The 21,861-nt window shown below is 40.4% G+C and overlaps 2 protein-coding genes across 2 annotated transcripts; both read left to right on the forward strand.

Moving 5' to 3' along the window:
- The first annotated feature begins 1,455 nt into the window (after window positions 1-1,455).
- LOC141932859 (fatty acid-binding protein, adipocyte) lies at window positions 1,456-4,857 on the forward strand. The gene is made up of 4 exons (XM_074847066.1): window positions 1,456-1,608; window positions 2,827-2,999; window positions 3,224-3,325; window positions 4,628-4,857. The coding sequence occupies exons 1-4, from the start codon at window positions 1,536-1,538 to the stop codon at window positions 4,676-4,678; spliced, it is 399 nt and encodes a 132-aa protein (XP_074703167.1). The 5' UTR covers window positions 1,456-1,535; the 3' UTR covers window positions 4,679-4,857.
- Window positions 4,858-10,875: 6,018 nt separating this feature from the next.
- Window positions 10,876-14,944, forward strand: LOC141932867 (myelin P2 protein). Its single transcript, XM_074847078.1, has 4 exons — window positions 10,876-11,017; window positions 12,531-12,703; window positions 12,967-13,068; window positions 14,689-14,944. The coding sequence occupies exons 1-4, from the start codon at window positions 10,945-10,947 to the stop codon at window positions 14,737-14,739; spliced, it is 399 nt and encodes a 132-aa protein (XP_074703179.1). The 5' UTR covers window positions 10,876-10,944; the 3' UTR covers window positions 14,740-14,944.
- The last annotated feature ends 6,917 nt before the right edge of the window (window positions 14,945-21,861 follow it).

Raw genomic sequence — 21,861 nt, forward strand, 5'->3', positions numbered from 1 at the left:
AGAAATGGCTTTGGGAGTGCTTAGAGCAGCCCCCAATACCTATGGAGAAGTGACCAAGGAGTTGGAGCCAGGCTTTTCACAGCAGTGATTGGTAGGACGACAAGACTGTATGGGTAAAAGCTGAAAGAAAGGAGATTCAGACAGGAGATAAGGAGACCCTTTTCCCCTGGGAGGACAGGTGGGCAGGGGTGTGGGTTGCCCAGGGAGGCTGTGCTGGGTCCATCCTTGGAGGTTTCCAAGTCCCAACACGGCACAGTCCTGAACAGACTGACCTGAGCTCAGAGGTGGCCCTGCCTGAATGGGAGGCTGTGCTGGAGACTTCCTGACCTCCCTTTCCTTCCAAATTTCCCTATGATCTTACAATCCTATATAAATGATTTTTCTACAGTGTTGTTACTTACAAAGTCAACAAGTACAAAAGTATGTGGACCAACATATCTGATGCCTAACAACCAGCAGAGGATTTCCAGGAAATCCACCTGAAGAGAACTGCTGGGACTGGAGCCTGCACTTGTTAGCTGCTTTTGCCATTGAAATAGCATGTTACAGCCGAAAGGAACATATAAGAATTTGCCTGACTGCTTTCTGACACAGTTTTTTTATGTTCTGAGCTATGACAGGGCTTAAGGGATCAGTCAAGGTGGACCTCACTATGTCAGGCCTGTAATACCTTGCATCAAGCAGATTACTACCTGGACAGCATGAAAACAAATGAAGTGTCCAGGGACCTTTGGTGGGTCGATACCAGAGCCTAGCTTTATGTTATAACTAGTCATAATGCTAATCATTGGAACATGGGTCTTCAGAAAGCACAGGAGCAAAAGGGAGAGAAATCATCTGCTATTGCTTTTCACAAAGCCCTATATCTCCTCTCCATCACATAAAAGCAGAATGCAGACCTATTAGTCAATTGATTCAGGTGGTGCGATGATAAGGAGATCCCAATCAAAGAAGAAATTTTATTGCCTTACCCTTCTACAGCCACCAGCACTCTCTCTTTCTGCCCCAAATCTACTCCTTCCTGTAATTCTGTGCCTCTCTGAAGAAAATGTCTGACTGCAGTGGTGCAGAAAGGAAACTAAATTATCCCAACAAGCCTTTCAGATCTTACAGTCTAGGAATTTAGCTGTATCCATTTGATATGGTGGACTGAAATGAAAGAAAAGGGTATGGGAGAGGAGATAACCCTCTGTGGCTTGAGCCTACCTTTTTCTTCTGAAAAACAATATGATTTAATTATTTGCCTTTAAGGTAGAGCGTTCTTGAATGACAAAAATAATTAAATAAAACCAAGACACTGATCTTTGTGCTAGTAAGGGCATATGAATAATAACACTATGACCTACTGGCAAAGGAGGGGTAGGGGAGGAAGGAAAACACTGGGCACTGGGACTCCCTCTTCATTGGTCATCCTAAAACATCATGTGGCCAAGGCTCCTTTTTAAAGATAACTCCTGATCTCCTGGAGCTCATACTATCCTCCTGTCCTGCATTTCTGCTTGGTCCTGTGGAAGACTTCTCTCTAGCCTGACAAAATGTGTGACCAGTTTGTGGGCACCTGGAAGCTTCTTTCTAGTGAAAACTTTGAGGACTATATGAAAGAACTGGGTGAGAATTGTTATTTGGAGTTGTTGTATCTGGGACAGGGAAGGAATGCTGATTTTGAACTTTATTTCTTCCTTGCTTTTTCTGGCTATGCTGTTTACCGAGAGGGTTTTAGTCCAACTATTTTGATCAGATAGTCTTAGACTGGAGAACTTGGCTGTTTGAATTAGTGGTGTCAAATTCCTATAATGTAAAAAAACCTTGATTGGAAGAAATAGATTCAGGTAAGCCAAGTCTATGCATGTCTACTTGGTAGTGTTACAAATGGAAGTAAAACATGCCACTGCAATATTTTGTGCGGGTTAGTGTTCATCCTTGGACATATAAAGCGGTGTAATGCTAGAATGCAGCAAGCTTCTCTATGTGTAAAAGCAACTTTATATTGCTACTGGACTAGGAGACTTATTAATTGTCATGGCTATTATAGTGAATGAAACTCTGTAGCTGCCTCCAGTGAATATTAACAAAGAAAATTACATGGATTCATGTAGATGCTTGCAAAAGATTTGAAGGATAACACTCTTCTCTGAAAGTGTAGACTCTTGCTTAGAATTAAAACTGGGCTTTAAAAGGTTTCCATGTTCTTTTAGTGTAGGGGAAGTATGGTGTAACTTGCACTGGTTGGATCAGTATGTGCTAAAAAACTGGGGGGTTATTTGGAGATTAGGGGTAAAATACTCACTGAGACATGCAGCATTCAAACAGCTTTCAGTGCGACTCTTGCACTCTTAATCTTTACCCCAGATTTTACTCAGGACATAACCATTGCCAGCTACTTCTTAATCATTTCCTTTTATTCAGCCTAGCTACTGATAAATATAAAAAGTGATTTTTTTTTTTTTCTTGTTTGTTTGTTTGTTTTTGTGGCTTAGAAACTGTCATATATCTCTGCTTATTTACTGTTAAATACAGTTAGCATACAAGTTGCTATACAAACCACTGCAGTTATTTTGAACAAATATCCGGCATTAAAATCTTGTCTCAGTCTTCAAAATTCTGACAATGACAGAGCAGATAACTTCCTTATGTCGTCCCACCCGGCTTGGTCTATAACCATACCAAGCTAGTGAGAAGTTACAAAGGAACTTCTGCAACACAGAATTAATAAAAAATTTGGAAAGTAATAGGAAAATCAGCACTGAAGTATTTTTTTTTCTCAACAAATAAGATAAAAACATTGAGTAAAGATAAAAATTTCATAGTGTCCTGACTTATTTACAGGTGTCGGCTTTGCTACCAGGAAAATGGCTGGTGTGGCCAAGCCCAATGTAACGATCAGCATCAATGGTGATGTTATAACCATCAAAACAGAAAGTACCTTCAAAAATACAGAGATCTCTTTCAAGCTGGGTGAAGAGTTTGACGAGACCACAGCAGATGACAGAAAAACAAAGGTGAGTACAAAACCAGCACTTTCCAAATGTATCTCTCAAAAGGGATGTGGGAGCAGGAGGACGGAGTTGTGATTTTAACATCCAGTGTAGAAATGCTGCCTTCAAAAGTAAGAGTGCTATGGATGCTTTGTGCTTCAGTGCTGTTTGGACATGGAGACAGTCTTCTCTTCAGGCCAGAGCACCCTGATGAAACAGCCTCACTTTGCTTTTTTTTTCTTTGGCAGAACGTCATAACCCTAGACAATGGCATACTGAGCCAGGTGCAGAAGTGGGACGGAAAAGAGACTATCATAAAGAGAAAAGTGATGGATGGGAACCTGGTGGTGGTGAGTCCATTTTTGTTACTCAGTCACTGAATTCACTGTGCAGAATTCATGGTGTATTATACTGGATTCAAACATGGGGAGGGAAAACATCTGAAAGGGCTCTGTGCACTTGGCGAGCAGTCTCTCTGAATGAGTCTGGAGTATATATTAAAACTGAAATGCTGTTAAACTTATGGAATGATATGGAGGTGCCTGTTCTCCATTCATAGCAAGACATGGTTAGGAAAGAGTAGGGAGAAAAACCCAACAGCCTGGTGAGGGAAATTTTTATATATCAGAATCCTTAAGTCCTTGGCAGTATAGAGGAAGCATTAGCAAAGTCCATGTTAATTATGTCCACTCTGTGCTGATGTAAAATACTCCTGTTCATCTCCAGTAGAGAGTCAACAGCCATCTGTGGGAACACACCAACAACTGTGTCAATAATATGATGTTATAACAAAAAAAAGAAACCTGTATCCAAGCTCTGTTTGTTGGTGTTATCTGGTCAAAGAGTACTGTGCTTGAGTTGATGTCAGTGAAGCCCACCTGCAGTTTGGGGCTTCTCATCAGTGCTCTTCAGTTTTAGGAAAGACACACTGAAGAAACTGGGAGGGGACTGAACTGTGTCCATAAAAGGCAGCTGAGGTTCCTACATACTACAAAATGATACACATACATGAAATTCCTGAAGAGTTCTGCCCTCCCCTAGAGAAAATTAATGTGTCTATAAATTTAATATTTAAATTTCTTTGGATAGAGACCAGAGGAGAACAAATAGAAGTAGTTTTTATTAAAAACTTAATTAAGAAAGATTGAACAAAACAGAGTTTGATCTAACAGAAATTTAGATGAGAACAGAGCCTAACACGCAGAGCCTGCGCCAGCAGCTGCAAATCTGAAAGCTGTGTACGACTCTGTGTGTGTATGTGTGGGTACGTATTATGCAAAGGTGTGTGAAGAAGACAAGCCACAGCTGCAAAAGGTGAAAGGAAAAAAGACTAATGGCCAGCTCCAGAGTCTAATCACCCTCTATAGAAGGTCCTAGGAGCCTTCTTTAGAGGTTTTTAAGGGGAGATCAGAAATCCTCTGGGGGTTGCTGGAGCAGTCCTTTGATGTTCTTTCAGTCCTCTGCTTGTATTTCAGACTTCTGTTTTTGAAGCTCTCAAACTTGAGTTTCACTGTTTTGGTAATTCATTTTAGAGGAGGAGAAATGCAAATTTTTTCTTACACTGCCTCCCAATGGATAAGTAATTCTCTACCTTCTGACTAACAAACATTTAGTGAGAGTTAAAAGCTGATTAAACTTGTCTTTCTTTCCAGGAATGCACCATGAATAACGTTACCTGCAAAAGAGTTTATGAAAAAGCATGAAGCCATCTTCACACAGGACTAATGTTTAAAGCTGGAGAAAAACAACTTAACTGAAGGAGAAAAACTCCAAAAATCCATTTTAAAGAGAACTGTACTTTTTACAGATATTTCCTAAAACAGTTACATGCAACTAGTCTAATTTGTTGTGACTATTCAATAAAATGTTCAGCTTTCTACAACCTGTGCTTGTGCTGGAGTTTGTCAGAAAGGGGATTGGGGGGATGCAATATGGGAAGGGGTGTTGTGCAGGAAAGTATCATGTGAGAGCTGGTACCACACTTGGTAACTGTGACTCATCTCACTGCGGAAAGAGGATCGGAGACGATCCAGGGAGTGGCACTTGTTGTGTGACAGTGATAGATGTAGACCTGAACACAAAAACCTCCTCCAGTGAGTGCTGTGTGTGCAAGGAATCTGTGCACAGCAAGGAGAATAACAGAGGTGGTTTTCTTGGCTTCGAGAGAAGGGTGTTGTTCCTGGGACAGGGAGGAGGGCGATTACTGTGGATGCCCAGCATTGGCTTCCAACATGAGCAGGGAACCAGTCACCTCCTCCTCACACAAACTCCAACTATTTTAAACACAGCGATCATCTGAAGCAGTTTCATCTTGTCCTCTTCCACCTGAAGTGTGAGATTATAGGTGCCTGTAGCTCTCAGCTCTGATTATTTTGTTAATGTCCCTTTCTTTAACACCTCCTTTAGTCCTAGATTAAACAAAAAGCCTTGAATTAAGAATCATAGCTTAAAAAGTACTCTCAGGCTTACTAAAGGCCTGTAAAAGTTTGCTAGTAGTACAACCTACTTTATTACCTATATGCATTTTCTACTAGCTCGTTAGGTTAGACCAGTCTTGGGAACATAAGCCTCTCTAGATGCAAAGCCCTTTGGACACTATGTTTTTCAGTTCTTCTTATTCTTGAACTACCTTCTACTGCCCTTAGGCCTGGCCTCCTATTTCAAAACTTCTCGTCCACAGAAGCCCTGATTTCTATGACTGAGAAGACTCAAGATGAGGACAAAAATAATGAGAAGTCTAGGAAAAGCCTGGACAAGAAGAGTCTGAAAATGTGTGCAGTAACCACAAAATAGGAAAATAAGCGTATCTCAAGCTTTGCAATTAAGATCTGTGAACCAAATTCCACATATTCCTGACATTCCTGAGGTCAGCTGTCAGAGGCAACAGCGCTGAGTCCCTACTGCCAGCAGCAGAGACCTTATACACTTGAACCTTCCTCTGCATGACTCAGACTGTTCCCAAGTTTCTGCACTATTAATACAGCTGGAGAAGGGAAAAGGAAAAGGAGGACTTCTACACTCTGGATGAACTAAGGAGTCATTTAAGAGCAGTTCCAAAAGACTATCAGTAAATTCTGCAGAAAATGTTAAAAAAGCCATGGACAGACAGCTCCCCTGTTTTTACCTTGGCTTCACTGGTTGTGAAATCTCATCAGTTTAAAGACAGCAGTTGCATAGGGGAAGGAAGTATGCTTCAGAGCACTCCATATACACAACACTAAATCTACATAGTGCTTAACAAGAACCAAAATTATTTACAAAAGCCAGGATAAACCTACAGATTAGTGGCAGAAAACCTATGTATGAGAGATGATCATAAGAAGCAGCAACATTGGTTTAAATAAGCTATATAGAGCTAATTTAAAGATCAGCCCATAGTTAAATATACTCCATTGTCAACAGATATGGCAATCCTATATTGCAGAGGTCAAATTTCCAATATTCCAATATTCATATAGCAGCCTTCTTTATCCAGAAATCTTACATTCTTAAAAAAGCCTGCAGTTACAATTGTAACCTTCACAGCCTGAATTTTCAGAGGCAGGTAATCTCTTCTGAAAGCATCACCATTTATTTTAGTACCTGGTGAATGAACTCAGACTTTGTAAATGAATCAAGCCACTTCAAACTTCAATTTTTGGAAATGTCAATAAAGACATTCTGTCTATAAAGTTTAACAAGGCATTATATAATATGAAGTATTAGCGATGCTTTTCTTAGAATATGAACATGTCTGAAATTTATTGTCTGAAGAAGGCCAAAATTTTTTCACTAAAAAAGGCAGCAACCTTGTGACTTCTTGAATAAATTGAGGTAATTCCTCTCTAGCAAACAAAGGTGTGTGCTCTCAGGCCTGGATGGAAGTGACAGCACGTGTTTCTAAGGGGTAAAGGCAGGTTATTGTATCATCCTTGCCTGCAGAGCAGCACAGGTCCCCCTCTCTTTTCTATAGTGCTGAAGTATTCTCCAAAAATCAGAAACCATCCCATAGCATTCCTCTTTGAAAAAGAAGGATCCCAGCAAACCCCTACAAACCTTGTGGGTGACATGCTTAACACAGCAGGTACCCTTGAATGATGAGAGGAGATCTTTGCCTGTCAGCATATTCACTCACTACTCCTTTACAGATTGCTTGGATGTCAGCAGGAAAACCCACAAATTTTTAGCAGCTCAAGAGAAAGATGAAGCAAAGCTTATTCTGAGCTTTGACCTTTCTGTTATTTTTGTTTTTCCTTTAACACTGTTTCCACTGGAAGGAACTCAGAGTGCTGTTGTGTCCTGGCCAGTAAAGCCCAGTGTGCACCCAGCTCTGCAGTCTGCCCCAGGCTGCCATCCCTTCCCTCGGCCCCAGCAGTCTTGGTCTGGTCTCATGGGATGCCTCAGCTAAGGAGACAAAAGGCTGTTTGCACCCTCCAGTGTAGTTACTGGGAAGAAGACAACTGCTGGCCTCGTGTTCAGAGTCAATCCCTCAGCTCCACAGAGTCAGTGTTAAAACATCCTTAGTGTCCTCACAGCGAGGCAGGCATTTGGCCTCTGTTCTCTGCTTTTATTTCTGTTTTCTTCATTACTCTCCTAGCAATTTAATTTAGACTTTTTTTGGCACTGACTTTGCTCAGATCACATTTCCTTTAAAGAAACTGATATAAATTTATTTTCTATATTTCTTTAAATAGTCTCTTTACATTTTACTTCATCATTTTTATCAATTTTTACCTTTATCTCTAGTGCTGCTTCACAATCTCCAAGTGTATTGACTTGAAATCCTGTTTTATTCCAATGCTAAGCAGAAAAAGGGAATCAAAGCCCCCTCTTAGCACACATACTCACAATCCTTGACACTTTTTTTCCTTTAAGCTTGAAAAAAAAATTAGTTTCCATAGATATTATTTTTACTGAGATATAATTCCCTGCTCTTCTTCTTTCTAGACCATAAGTGCTTTAAATGAAAGTGCTGATTTTTCTTAGTGACAAAGAGATAGATGGTAGCAATGTCAACATTGTTTGAGACTGCTTAAGACTGGGGTTTTGTCTGTATAAATAATTCTCTGTCACTTTTGTTCTTAAGGTTACTGGTACTGCAGTATAGCTGTTCTATTCTGATTAATTTGCTCTTCTTGAATTTCTTTGGGCCTGATTTTACAAAGTCCGAATCATCTTTTATTTCCCAAAGGCACCATCCTTGTCTTGTTAAAGTGCCTTTATGTGGATAAGACAATTAAATGAAAGAACAAAGAATGCCTGAGGAGCAATGGTAGAATATTTTCATATTATTCCTTGAGAAATAATGGTTTCATTTAGGAGGAGCTTTCTCATTTCCAGAGATTAGATAAAAGAGCTAGCTATTCTTTACACAAAATGTGATATAATGCATCTCTGCTTTAAAAGAACTTTGTGGGGACAGGACTTTCAAAACCTGACATTTATTTACACATTACAGGAACAGCATCTGCTTCCTACTATGGAGGAGAAGGAGTTCTTCTTTACTTTGTTTTCATTTTCAATCACTCTAGACTTTCCCACCCTACATTGGACTGTAATTAGACCTGAGCAGTAATGGGAAGTTCTGCTCATTTTACCCTTGCTGATGTTATGACTGATGGGATAAAAACATTTTGCAAACACAACCAAAATTTGTGATTTAAGACCTTGTTATTTCCCCACAACCACAGTATAATCCAAAGACTACAATATTTTCACTGCTCAGGCTGTATTGGTTTCCTGTTTAAGCATGTCCCCTTCTTGCATATGACAGTTTTCAAGACGAGAACCAAACTCACTCTCCTTGGCCCAGCATCAGCTCCATCTCACTCTTTCAACTCTAAACACTAGAAATTTGGTCCTACTACCTATAATCCCAGTATCCATCCTTACAATGTATATCTGAAAAGTCCCTGTAAGTGGTCACAACCCAGAAAGCGTAATCATGCAAAAAAGACAAACAGTCAACTGTTGTTCACACAAGTAAGAAAGAAGCCATATAATCCTTTCATGTAGCAAGTAATCTCCAGGAAGATGGTTTAGGAAGGGTAAGGACAGAATTACAGTTGATGTGGTCTCACACTAAATAGTTTCAGATAGTTTGAGGTATCTTGAATTACAGTGCTTTAAATTCCTGCCTGTCAAATATACATATGGTTTATGGATTTGTTCTTTATGTCTGGTTTTTACTAACCACAAGACAGCAGTTCTAAATGTACATCTTTTTAGAAGTTTTTGAATGTTCACACTCAAACTTTTCAAACTTTCAAACTCAACTTTATAGGAGAGTCCCTGGGAGGTCTTGGTGGACGCTAAGCTGAATATGAGTCAGCAACATGTCCTTGCGGCAAAGAAGGCAAGTGTTGTCCTGAGCTGCATTAAGAGGAGTGTTGCAAGTTGAGGGAGGTGATCCTTCCCCTCTACTCAGCACTGGTGAGGCCACACGTGGAGTGCTGGTTCCAGTTCTGGGCTCCCCAGTACAAGGGAGATGTAAACCGAGGGAGGATGTGAAGCCTCTTCATGGGAGCAGGGAAACTTGAAGAAATCTGACAATAGTAGGACACATTTGAATGCAACACCTTATATGACTGTGATGGTTTAAATCTGCCCTTAATTCTATGACAGGCCAACTATCCAGATGCAGAAAGACAAAAGGAGAGCAGCATATGCCCTCCTCCCAACCCAGTAAAACTTCTCACCTCTCACCAAATGACTTTGAACTGAGAATAAGCCCTTTAATGACTCAGCCTCTGTTCATGCCATCCACCTGCCAAGCACAGGAGCTGAACTCCACCGATGCACTGATCTTCTGAACATGCCCTGTTGTGGAAGAAGGGAGGCAGCAAAATTTGGCTGTTTCTTCTCTTTGTGGTGCTGCCTTGGGTATGAGCAGGGAAGAACACACAGCATAGGATCATTGCACTGATGCAAAGGGAGAAAACACAACAGTATAATTCAGTTCTGCCTTTAAATCATAAAACACACAGACCCTTTCCAGGATGGATCATGAAAGTAGAAAAACCAAAACCCCACTATGTACAGCAGCTTCTTGACAGCTCCTCCTCAAAATCTACATGGCTTTAATGTACCTGACTAGCAGACAGGTGACAATAATGGTATTGCTCTCTGTGGCTTCCTGAGGAGGGGAAGCGGAGAGGGAGGTGCTGATCTCTTCTCCCTGGTATTCAGTCATAGGACACATGGGAGTGGTCTCCATGCACCAGGGGAGATTTAAATTTGACTTTAGGAAGCATTTCTTTACCGAGAGGGTGGTCAAACACTGGAACAGGCTTCCTAGAGAGGTGGTCAATCCCCCAAGCCTGTCAGTGTTTAAGAGACATTTGGACAGTACCCTTAACAATATGCTTTAACTTGGTCAGCCCTGAAGTGGTCAGGCAGTTGGACTAGATGATTGTTGTAGGTCCCTTCCAACTGAAATATTCTATTCTATTCTATTCTATTCTATTCTATTCTATTCTATTCTATTCTATTCTATTCTATTCTATTCTATTCTATTCTATTCTATTCTATTCTATTCTATTCTATTCTATTCTATATGGTAATAGCAGGAGAATGGCATTGGGAGGACAGTCAGAGCTGGGTTGCATATGGATGCAGTGCTCTTGTGCTTGGTGGCTCTGTGTGGCTGAGACTCCACTGCAATGTCCCCTGACTGCTCGGCGGATGCAGTGGTAACCTCAAGTCCCCGTCCCCCCACACCCCTCAGTGTCCTGATCTATTCAGTGGAGGAAGCCGAGGCAGGCGTCACCCGGAGCCTTGGTACTGACACGGCTGCCTTGGACAAGGTGCACATTGTCTTGCCCTGGTACTGCCTCTCCTATTGGCCTGTCCTGACTGCTACAGGGACAGGGAATCTTTAAAAGGAGGCCAGCGAGGTCTGCGTCAGGCACACAATCTCTCTGACTCCCACCAAGATCTGCTGTGGCCACTGCCTCTCTCTGCAGAACCACTGCTTCGCAAAGCCTACACGATGTGTAACCGATTTGTGGGAACCTGGAAACTTGTCTCCAGTGAAAATTTTGATGACTATATGAAAGAATTGGGTGAGAAATGTTCGTTCTTTTTTTTAAAAAAAAAAAAGTTTTCTTTGGGAATGTCTCTTCTTCATCTTATACTTTGCTCATGGATGGTGCTTTCTTCCTGGCCACAAAAGAACTTTACTTTTGTACCATAATTTAATTCCTTTCCTTTAGCATCTAAAATGGGAAAACAGAGAGGTAGGTGCTGAATTACTATAATAATTTACTTCTGTCTAACTGAACTGACCTGATCTAATTTGCTTTTCTGTAATGAGAAGAATCTATGGGCATGCAGCATTTTTTTATGTTTCTCTTGACAGCACCATTAAACTCGTGACTTCTGATAATTTACAATATATAATGGAGCTGATGTCTCATGACACTTTGGCTTCAGAGGTCTAAATACTATGAATGAATCTATCTGTTACTGAAGAATGCCAGGAATGTAATAAATTAAGCATTGTTTTTCATTTTAATGCTGGCTTCATTCCTATATAGCAAGTGCACAGACAATCAGCTACAGCATTGCTTTTGCTCTATAAATGATTCACTGAGACACTGTTTCCCTTTATTTGAAATATTAAACTGAATAACAAAAGAATTGCAGTTAATTAATTAACCAGAGTAAATGTGGAATGAAAGTCTGGCTACAGATATTTTTCTGAAGATTTGAACAGAATTGTTTAGTATAGAATGATTACTGCAAATAGTGTTATACTTTACAGATAACTTTATACCCTTTTATATGGATCTTTTCATCTGAGCATAGCATAGCATTAACAAAGGCAGTAACTCAAGCTGTCCCTCTTCTACTTTTATAAAACAGCAATACATCCTCAGTGGCCTTCGTTCTAACTTGCCTCAGACCTCGCAACTTGCAGACAATGAACTGGACTGAAAAGCACTAGGCAATATAAAAGGTTTTTGACATGGGATTTTCCCTGAAGCTCTCTGCAGCCCTTTGCTCCTAAACTTCAATGTTTTTTGTATTTCGTACTTGTACTTTTCACTGAGGTTCAGATGTAAAGATCCTTAAGGGTTGTTAGTAGCAACCTCGGAATTGCCCAATCTCCAGTATGTTTTAATGAACAAGTACCATCACATTGGCAGTTCATTATCTGGTTTCTTCCAGCAGCTGGTTAACAAAAGTGCAGATTCTCAGATTTGTCAAGAATTTTTTTTTTTTAAAAAGGATTTTTGCAAGCTTTTATGAGAAATAGACCTTTCCTCTGAATTTTTCTACCCATTCTATCTCTACACAAATTCATGCAGATTTGTAACCATGTTTCTTCTTAGCTAAATGTACACAAGTGTATACTCATGTGTATCTTTATTTCTTGCTGAAGGTGCACTCTATCAACTTGGACTGCCTCAGCCTCTGAACACAATACTTCCACATTTGAAGAATTAGCGTCTGAACTGTATCAGGCATTATTGAAGAAGAAGCTGTTCCTTATTCTTCCACTGAAGATTTATGAAAGGATACTGAGTTTCTTGCTTGGTAGAATATAATCAGAGTTTTGTTTCAAATTTCTAGGAGTGGGCTTAGCTACCCGGAAACTAGGTGGCCTGGCAAAGCCTGATGTGATCATCAGTATGAAAGGGGACATAGTAACCATCAGAACTGAGAGCACCTTCAAAAATACGATGATCTCTTTCAAGCTGGGCCAGCAGTTTGATGAAACAACAGCAGATGACCGGAAAGTCAAGGTAAGGGGGCTGATGATCTCTGAGTGGTCGGGACATCTCCTAGAAAGGCACCAGGAGGACTTTTTCTTAACCCCTTAGTGCACTATGAGTTTTCCAAACTATTCAAAGAAAGCACTGAAAGAAGAAATAGTATGGTGCTGAAACTAATGTTACTAAACATGTCATTAGCCAAGAACACAGATCTTGCTGAACATAAAATGAATTGCTACTCTTATCTGCAAATCTTGGACTGCAGTTTGAAACTCTTCTCTTGGCCTTTGCAGAGTGTCATAACCTTGGAGAAAGGGTCATTGGTGCAAGTGCAGAAGTGGAATGGCAAAGAGACCACAATAAGGAGAAGACTGGTTGATGGGAAAATGGTGGTGGTAAGTTCACATTCCTTGTATGCTGATAAAGGTCAGAAGAATGCAGCCTTCAGTTTGCTTCTGTCTAAATAGACTGTCAGTTTTGGCTTTCTCTCTGACTTATGAGATAAATTAAGAGGGAGAAAAAGGGAACCAAGTTTAGGAAACAGGCTGGAAGGAAATATTGTTCTATACAGCAAATTGTTTTTAAAGTGACTATATTGGCAGAGCTGCCATAAATTGACAGTGTACTTACTGCTTTCAATACTATTATTTTTAAATGAAATGAGGTTTTCAAATAGCAGAAACCTGTGAAATGCAAATAAAAGTTTGCAAGTTGGATATTGCTGTCCCTGGAATGGCTCTTTCCTTTTTCATATCTTTGGAATAAAGCCTGTCTACCTTAGAAAACTGATTTTACACATTTTCACACATCTTTTTCTACTAAAGCCCATCAATTCACATGCCTCTGTTTGCTTTTTCCATGTGAGCATGCTGAGCACACTAAGCGGGTGCTTGAGGTTTACTGCATGAAAGCCAGCACCTCTGTGCCCACTCCTGCCTCCGTGGTGACCTGGAGCAGGGACTGGCTCCTCCAAAATGCCCGCTGTGGTGAGGGAATCACGCCATTCCTGGGAACAAGGGAATGCTGGCCTTCCCTCATACCCTGTACAACCTGCCTTTCCCTAGCAGCCATGTGAAAGAAACGGGTTGGCCAAGCCAAGGTGATAACAAATTTTAGGGACCCTTGCTGTAAGCGTTGTTATTAAAATTAAGATTTCACTTTTGAATGAAAGAAAGTGCCTTGTTGATTAAAGTTTTTAAAGAGTGGAGCCAAACTAATTTTGGCGACTTGCTTGAAATCAGCACCATTACACCTTTATATGCTAGCTTGTTCTGACTGCATTTTGTTTTAAGCTCTGGTACATTTGGAAGGGTGATTTGCTTTTGCATCTCCTCATGGCTGCATTTCTGTGTAAATTTTTTCTAATTATTAAACCATCTTCGAAAAGCAGAGAGGTGGGGTCTCTCTTCCATCAGCATCCTGCCATCTGCCCCTTGCCTCAAACAGGTTTGTGGAGGATACCTCATCTTTTGCAGACTAATAAGGTCTTTTTCATTGTCCCATCGCCTCTGTCACACATGTCCTGTGGCTGTGAGTCACCAGGAGACACTGAAGGCCACTGGGGGAAGAGGGTCAGGAGAAATATTTTGTGACTCATAAGTGCAAAGTTTTTTAGGCCAGAAGCCTGACCTCTGAACTACCCAGGCTACTTCTGCTTCCACAAAATAACTAAAATTGAAAGTGTTCGTGGCCCATGGTATAATAAACTAGGTGGGGCTGATATTTCTGTGAAGCCAGCAATAATACCAAGGAAGGTAAATTTATTTCTGGAAGCTGAGCCTAATTTTGCAATCTATTGGTCATTATATGCCACTTAATTAAGTCCGAAGATGTTAAAATAGAAACCACTCCATTTGTAACATAAAAATATCTTTGCTGTTTGCTCTAAAAATTATGTAAATATGTAAAGAAGTAAAATATGACATCTGGATTTTTACTGACTTCAGAGGTTACTGCAGCAGACACACCTGCTATCAGCAAAAAGGTTTATATTAATCTTTTCCTTCGTGCCTTAGGAATGCGCCATGAAAGGAGTTGTCTGCACTAGAGTTTATGAAAGAGTGTGAAGAAATTCCCTCGCTGCACCAGACTCGGACTGGCTCTTAAAATTCCGCTTAGTTCAGTGACCAAAACTTCATGCACTGTGCTTCTTTATTTTCTTATTTCCTTTTATTGGGAAAATGACTACACTATAATTTGATATTTCAGAGCCATAGTGTAACTAATCCAAAGTATTGTGGTGATCCAATAAAAGCTTCTCAACACATAAAATAGGGTGTCTCCACATGAATGACTGAAGTTTTCTTTCTTTTCTGTTGTACCTGTCTGCATAAGTGGTCAGGCTATTTGTAATGAAAATGGTGAAACACAACTGATCCACCTCCGTGAGAGGGTTAACATGCTTCCACAAACGTCTCAGTGGATTCAATACTGGATTCAGTATTCCTTTCCTGTGAAAGATTTTATTGCTGAAGAGTTCCTATAAGGAAAATCATCTTTACCACCGGAATTTTTGACTTTCAGTATGATTCATTGTCTCAGCCTTATGATTTCACTACATCGTTTCATTCTCATCCCAAAATGTTTACAATTCTTTCAGTACCACTTTTTATATTCTGGCATCTATTTGGAATAGAACAGCTACTGGAGAACAATTATCAGAATATGTTCCATGTTTCTCTGCCAACAGAGCTCTTACCTGTGAAACAAAGTGTGGAGCAGGTGTGAATGAACTCAAGAAATCTTAGGGCTAGAAGGCTTCATTTTGGAAAGTGCTCAGCAATCCAGTCTTCTTCTAGGACAGCGTTTATGTGCTTAATGTTAAGCACACAAAGGAGATTTCATTAGGTAGAGTTTGCTGCTAAACCCAGCTGAGTAGCTAAGCTGTTCTTTCCTCCCATTGCACTTACTTTGCTTTTAACTAAGAAAAAACCCAGATAAACCAAACCTAGACTTCTGGAAATCTATTTAATCAAAAAGCACTGTAACAGCTTATTAACTTTTGCCTCCATTAGCCAGTGTTCAGTAACACCACAACATTCATTCTAACCACATGGACTATTCATTCCTTGTTATTACCTCCATGCTACCATGCAGGGCTCTCCCTGCCTTCTCTGTGGGGTTAAAACAACTGTGAGAAGCACATGTGTTTATTTTGGCTCGTTAGGAGCAGCAGTGCTGATGTGAACCTTTCCCTGGTTTTATAGTCAAGAACACAAATTCTCAAGGCTGAGAGAGATCCTGAACATCAGAATCTAAACTGGTGTGGCCAAGCAGATAGTTAAGAGACAGATATGACCTGTGAATGTGAAATTTAAAGATCACCTTTCTTCTCTACCCATCACTGAAAAAGCTAGAGACTGGGTCCAGCTTTGGATACACTTTTATGTAGATGCAGGCTAACTGGAGGCAGCTGCCAGAAGGCAAACAGGATGAATTCTAGAAAATATGAGCTGTGAGATTTATGGACAGTGGTTTTAAGGAAGAGTTTATCTTGGTCGTTAACCTAGATGCAGGGACAAATTCTCCATCTTTAGGCTTACCATTAAAACTCACCTCTGTGAGTGTCAGAGTTTCTGTGACTCCAAGTCCTCAGTGACTAACAAGGAATGGAGGCAGTGTGATACCCCTTGTATCATCTTTTGCTAACAAATTGTAGTCACATATTTTAAGTGAGATTATCTACATAAGAACAGTGTGAACTGTTGTTGTATGTGAGCTTCCAGTTTTTTCTCCTAGACTCTTACAGAGAGCTGAAAACACATTTCTTACAGCTCAGAATCTGCCATGGCCTGAAACTGGATTTTTCCTCTGTAGCTTCTTCATTCCCTCCTGTTGCAGTACAACATGGTTCCCGTGAGGCTGCTGGAGCTGCCCACCTTGGCCCAGCTCTGGGAAGGTGGAAGTTGTCCAGCAGAGTTGGACTCCTGCCCCTGAGCTGCAGGCAAAGGAGTAGTTACTGCTGCAAACGAGGTCTGTATTTCCTTTGCTTTTCCTGCTGCAACTTGTAAATGCTTCTCTGAGGTTAAATGGAAAATTTTCCTTTCCAATAAAAGATCAGTTTTCAGCTTTATATTTCCTTGAGAAAAGGAAATAAACATCCACTTTGGTACAAACTGTGTTTTTTCCAGATCTGGAAACAGTAACAAAAGAAAAAACAAAGGACTGCTCACCTAATCCTCATTTATTTATTTACTGTCTTCTACTTTTCTTTGACATAAGCCATCTCCCTCCATCTCCCTCCTCTTCTCCTTACGGAACTTTTAATTGCACTTATTTTTCCAGAGATTTGGGATTAAAATAATGATAGCTTTGGGTTTTTAAGTTCCTAACTAAATGCAGTTATGCTATTAGGAGCCTAGTATTTGGTACTTTCACTCTATACAAAGGTCACTTTAAAATGTCATGAGAGTTGGAGGTTTTCCAAAACAGGAAAAGTGCAACAGAACTGATAGTGTTGAAGGCAAAAACAGTAAGGCAGGTGGTACAAAGCAGCACAGAAATGGAGCGTTTTGGGATACTGGTGTCCATAAAGCAATCCTTGGGGTCTCCAGGAGAATTCGGGGGAAATATGAATTGTGTAGTCTCAAGGTCTTTTTTATGTCTTACTGTAAATTAAATTTTCTTCCTTCCTAAACTTTATAAACGGGCCAGATAATTACAGAACGAACGTCTAGAGTGAGTGACAATGCCTGTGTCTTGAACTGTGCTTTCATGTTGACAAACAAAGTGCATTTGCCATTTCCCTGGCTTGTGTATGCACTTAATCTAGAAATATCAGTAGTCTGATGCTGGCATATAAACGGTATTATTTAAAGCAATCAGACTGACTCAGGTGATGAAAGCCTCACTGATTTTAGAGGGCCACACTCACACTCTTATCCAATCAGTCATTCTTTCTGCGAGTGCTGTCACACTTCGTTTCACCTGTGTCTCCCGAGGCACTGGGAAATGCCTGCATGGGTTATGCTACGGACCTGCCAGCATTGCCTGCCTCTGTCCTGTTTACATGTCTCCTGGCACAGGAGAAGCAAGCTGGCATGAGAAGAGGCCACCTCAGCCCCTGTGCTCCCACAGGGAGCACTGAAATAAAATCAAACCTGCGTCTGGACTCCAGGTACCTTAGTTCTTGCCTTGAACTGGGCAGAATTTGGCAATCTGTGATAGAAAGCATCTCCTGGTGATGTATAGCTAAGCCCGGGATGCTGTACCCCACACCTTGGTCTTTTCCATGCAGAGTGGAGCAGAGAGGAGAGGTAAAACCACTGACTCTTCTGCAAGGGAATCTTTGTCCATGGTGATATCTTAGGTAGTAACTTTGAACTTCCCTCAGCTTACCTTTTAGGTAAATTCATTTGAAGGGAAACTGCATTCCTGAAAAGTGAATTCACACCCATCCTAGGGCCCAGCACATGGCCTTTGCTGCTGTTTCACATAAAAAACTTGTCACCTGCTGGGACAGTTTCACTAGACAGCAAATATATGGCTGAGCAGTTCTAGAAATAGCAAAGATTTGGGGAGAGGGATTAGGCTGTGTTATTAAAGCAATTGTGTTTCATAAGAAGTCCTCACCACTTATCACAGGTTTTCAGAGAAACAGCTTGTTATGCTGATAAACACTGTGCTATATAGAAATTACTCAACTGTGTCTTAAGATGTTGTTACCTTCCCTAATTTTCATTTTGGATTAAAGATGTTCTGTTGATGTCTGGGATACAAAGGAGTGAAAGGTTAGCACCGAAGAGGTAATCAGTCAGAAACAAATAAGATGATGCCATGAAAAAATAGCCTTCAGAAATCCTGGAATTTAGATGTAATCAAGGTCTTTGTTAGGGAGGCAATTAGAGCATATCCTTGCCATTTCAATGCAAAACGTTGTGATTGGCTATTGGCCATTGTGCTGCAGATGGGAAACACAAGAAAATGATGTTATTTGGACTAAAGGGCACAACAACATTGGAAATAATGTAGTCCCTGAGACACTACAGAGGCACAAAGCTGGGTTAGACATCGTTCATGCAGTATTTTCAAAGGACACTGTGCTCTTTTTATCTTTCAAGTAGCAAATCGGTATTTAAATATACTTTCCTCAAATGTTATGAAATTTTTAAAAACTAAAGTCAGGAGGAATGCGATGATTCAGGGGTTAGGAAGGGTGGGGTGAATGGATTACAGCTGGATCCATTTTCAGGTCCTCAGTGGAGTATTAATTGAAAGATTTAAAGTATTTTTCATATTATTTGATATAATATGATGACCAGTATTTATCATACTATTTATAAGAAGTGTAAGGAAGGGGGAGAGGGGTTTCTATTTACTTCCAAGTGAACATGCTCCCTGGCACACTCCCTTGTGGATATGACTTCCTTAGAAGAGGCACCTCTGTCAGCAACGGGGTCAAAAACACTGTGAGAATTGATCTTGTCCTTCAAGCTTATAAACACAGTGTCATGGTTAAAGCTACAGGAGAAGACAACTGTAGTGGAGCTGTTGGATGTGCCATCTAAAGCACAGCCTGTATCAAGTCTGACAGAGTTTAGAGTTTCTTTGCATGATCTGTAGACATAATTACTGGAGAGATATTTAATGTATCTAGCTACCGTACAATACTTATACATGCCAACAATAATCTCATTTATCTCTCGGATCCTAACATGAATTTCCAGAGCTGAAATATAAAATACATATGCATGTTTTACTTGGAAGCAATGCATATTTGATATGAAAAAATCTGTGAAGGTGGATGCCTCAGTCTCCTTATATAGAGAATCTCCTGGAAGAGTGTCACAGCTTAGTTAGGTGTTGTGCCACCTTTTTGTATCTTGTACCATGTAGTGTTCAGAGTTTTACAGCCTACCGACTCTCACAAATTTGTATAGGCAAATTCATTGAAAAGGAAAATTAATTCCTTCACAAACCTCCTCTTTTTATGAACAGTGGAAAAATAAGACTACAAAGCAATTTGACACTGTAAGACATAACATTCAAGGCCTCTAATTACCCAGTTAACACAAATGTTTTCATTTAAATTAACAAGAGATAGAGCAGTCAGATTATGAAGGTTTAGGTGCATAAAAGTCTGCGCTTTCCAGATAAGATCTTAGCCCTCTGGCCAGGAGCACAGGAACCAACACTAAGGCTCTCCCTGGTGCTTCCTCTTTCAGGGGATTTTGGTGTAATCAAGAAGCATCATCTCAGTTTATCCTGGCTCTGTCTCCAGCTGGGCAGAGGGCATGCTGTGAAAGAGACAATTGTTATAGTCTAAACTAATGACTTTGGAAAACTTGTGTCAAGGAAGAGGAATAATTTTAAGATTATATTCCCTCATGTTTTTTTAAAGAATGGGGGCCTATCTGAATAAGTAATTTCAAACCAATCTCATTTTCTCTTACACAGGGTGACAAGTCTTGTGGATGGAAGGAGAGCAGTAGTAGTCACCTCTGTTGACTTCTGTAAGGCTTTCACAGTAAGCCCTAAAACATGTTCATAAACATGCTATAAATTTAGGCTAGATTAAGCTGCTGCTACGGAGAAGGGGTACAAACTGATGCAAAAACCATACTTGAACTGTCAATAGTTCACTGTCAAAGTGGAGGGATGTATCAAGTGGATTTGTGCTGGTCCAGTCCTATTAAATCTCCTCAGTAATAACCATGATGTTATTTATAGACTACAGAGACGAGAGGAAATGCAAGCATACCGGAGGGCAGGGTTCAAATCAAATGATCTCAACAAACTCAGGAAATAGTTTGAAACAGCCAGGGGGACATAGAAGAGGGAAAAACGCACTAGGCAATATCAGCGGGAGCATAAATACCAGCTGGAAAACAAGCAAGTAGTGCAAACACTGGGAGTTCATAGTGGATCACAAACAGAATATGAGTGGCAAATGTGGCATTACTGAAAAAAGGCAAACCTCATACTAGGATGCACAGCCAGGAGGATAGCCAGTGAGCTGCATCATGCGCATGCTCTGCTTGTCACTAGTAAAGCCTCCAGGACGCATGCTATTGTGCCTAGTTCTGAGTAATCTGTGCAAAATGAGTGGATCAATGGAGAGAGTTCAGAGAAAAGCAATGAGACCTAAAAAATATGCTCTAAATGGAAGCATGAAATTACTAAAGGGAAGGGATTCAGGGAAGAGAGACTGGTCAAGGGCACAGAAGACTGTGATGACGCACCAAATTCCTTGGATAAGTAAGATGTGCAGTATATGTAGATCTACGCACACAGAGACATGCACGCACACAGAATTAACCATTAATACACACAGTTTTAGTCACAGCCAGTGACACAAGACCAAGCTCTTGTGACTACTGTTCTCCACCACTGAAACTGTCCAGGAGTCGATGCAGCTCTGCAGTACCTGCTATGAGTTACCATTCAGTGCATCTCTTCTCAGCTTCCCAAGTACATGTTCTCATAGGTCAACAGTTCAGTATATAAAGAAAAAGAGGCGATTTGAACAAGAACTATAGCAAAAGAGTAGTTTACCCAGAGCACAAATAATACTCCTGATTTCCTTCTACTACTTACATTTTCTAACTGATCTGTCATATGAAATAGGAGATTGAAGTTGTTTGCACCTGAAATATTGGTGCAAGATACTCCTTTGCTCCTTTGCTCAAGGATGTTAAACAGTTTGAGAGAAAGAAAAAAAAGATGACAGAGAGAGATAAAATCTGAAATAAGTAAAAAAAAATCTTAAATCTGTCTTTATTTTAGAAATGCTGAAGTGCTTGTAAAGTGGAAGACACTATATCTTCTCAGAAAGCTATGCTTGTCAGCCTGTTACTGTTATGGAGGGAGTGACCAGGTGGTGATTAAGTGACATCTTCCCAAAGCTTTTATAGGATCGGAAAGGAGTTGTATTGTTCTTTCACACAGGTTTCAGATTATTCACAGCGGCCTGTGAAAACAGTTGAAAAATGTGCTTTTTGACTTAATTTTAACTGTACTCAAGTCAGAGTTCTTCCCTGAAATCCATTTAATAGCACCAGCTCTGGATTCCCAAAGCAGAAATTGCCTATATGATACTTGTGAGCCCTTTGAGGATTGGTAGTCATAGGTTGAAGACATATGTTGGACTAAAGATATTCTCAAACTCTGCATCAACAGCTCTTCCATCTGAAACCAGCATGGAAACTCCCCTGACAGCTCTTGGTGGTCAGCACAGGGGTGTCAGTATG

Source organism: Strix aluco, chromosome 1 (genome assembly GCF_031877795.1).
Source record: "Strix aluco isolate bStrAlu1 chromosome 1, bStrAlu1.hap1, whole genome shotgun sequence".
NCBI lineage: Eukaryota > Metazoa > Chordata > Aves > Strigiformes > Strigidae > Strix > Strix aluco.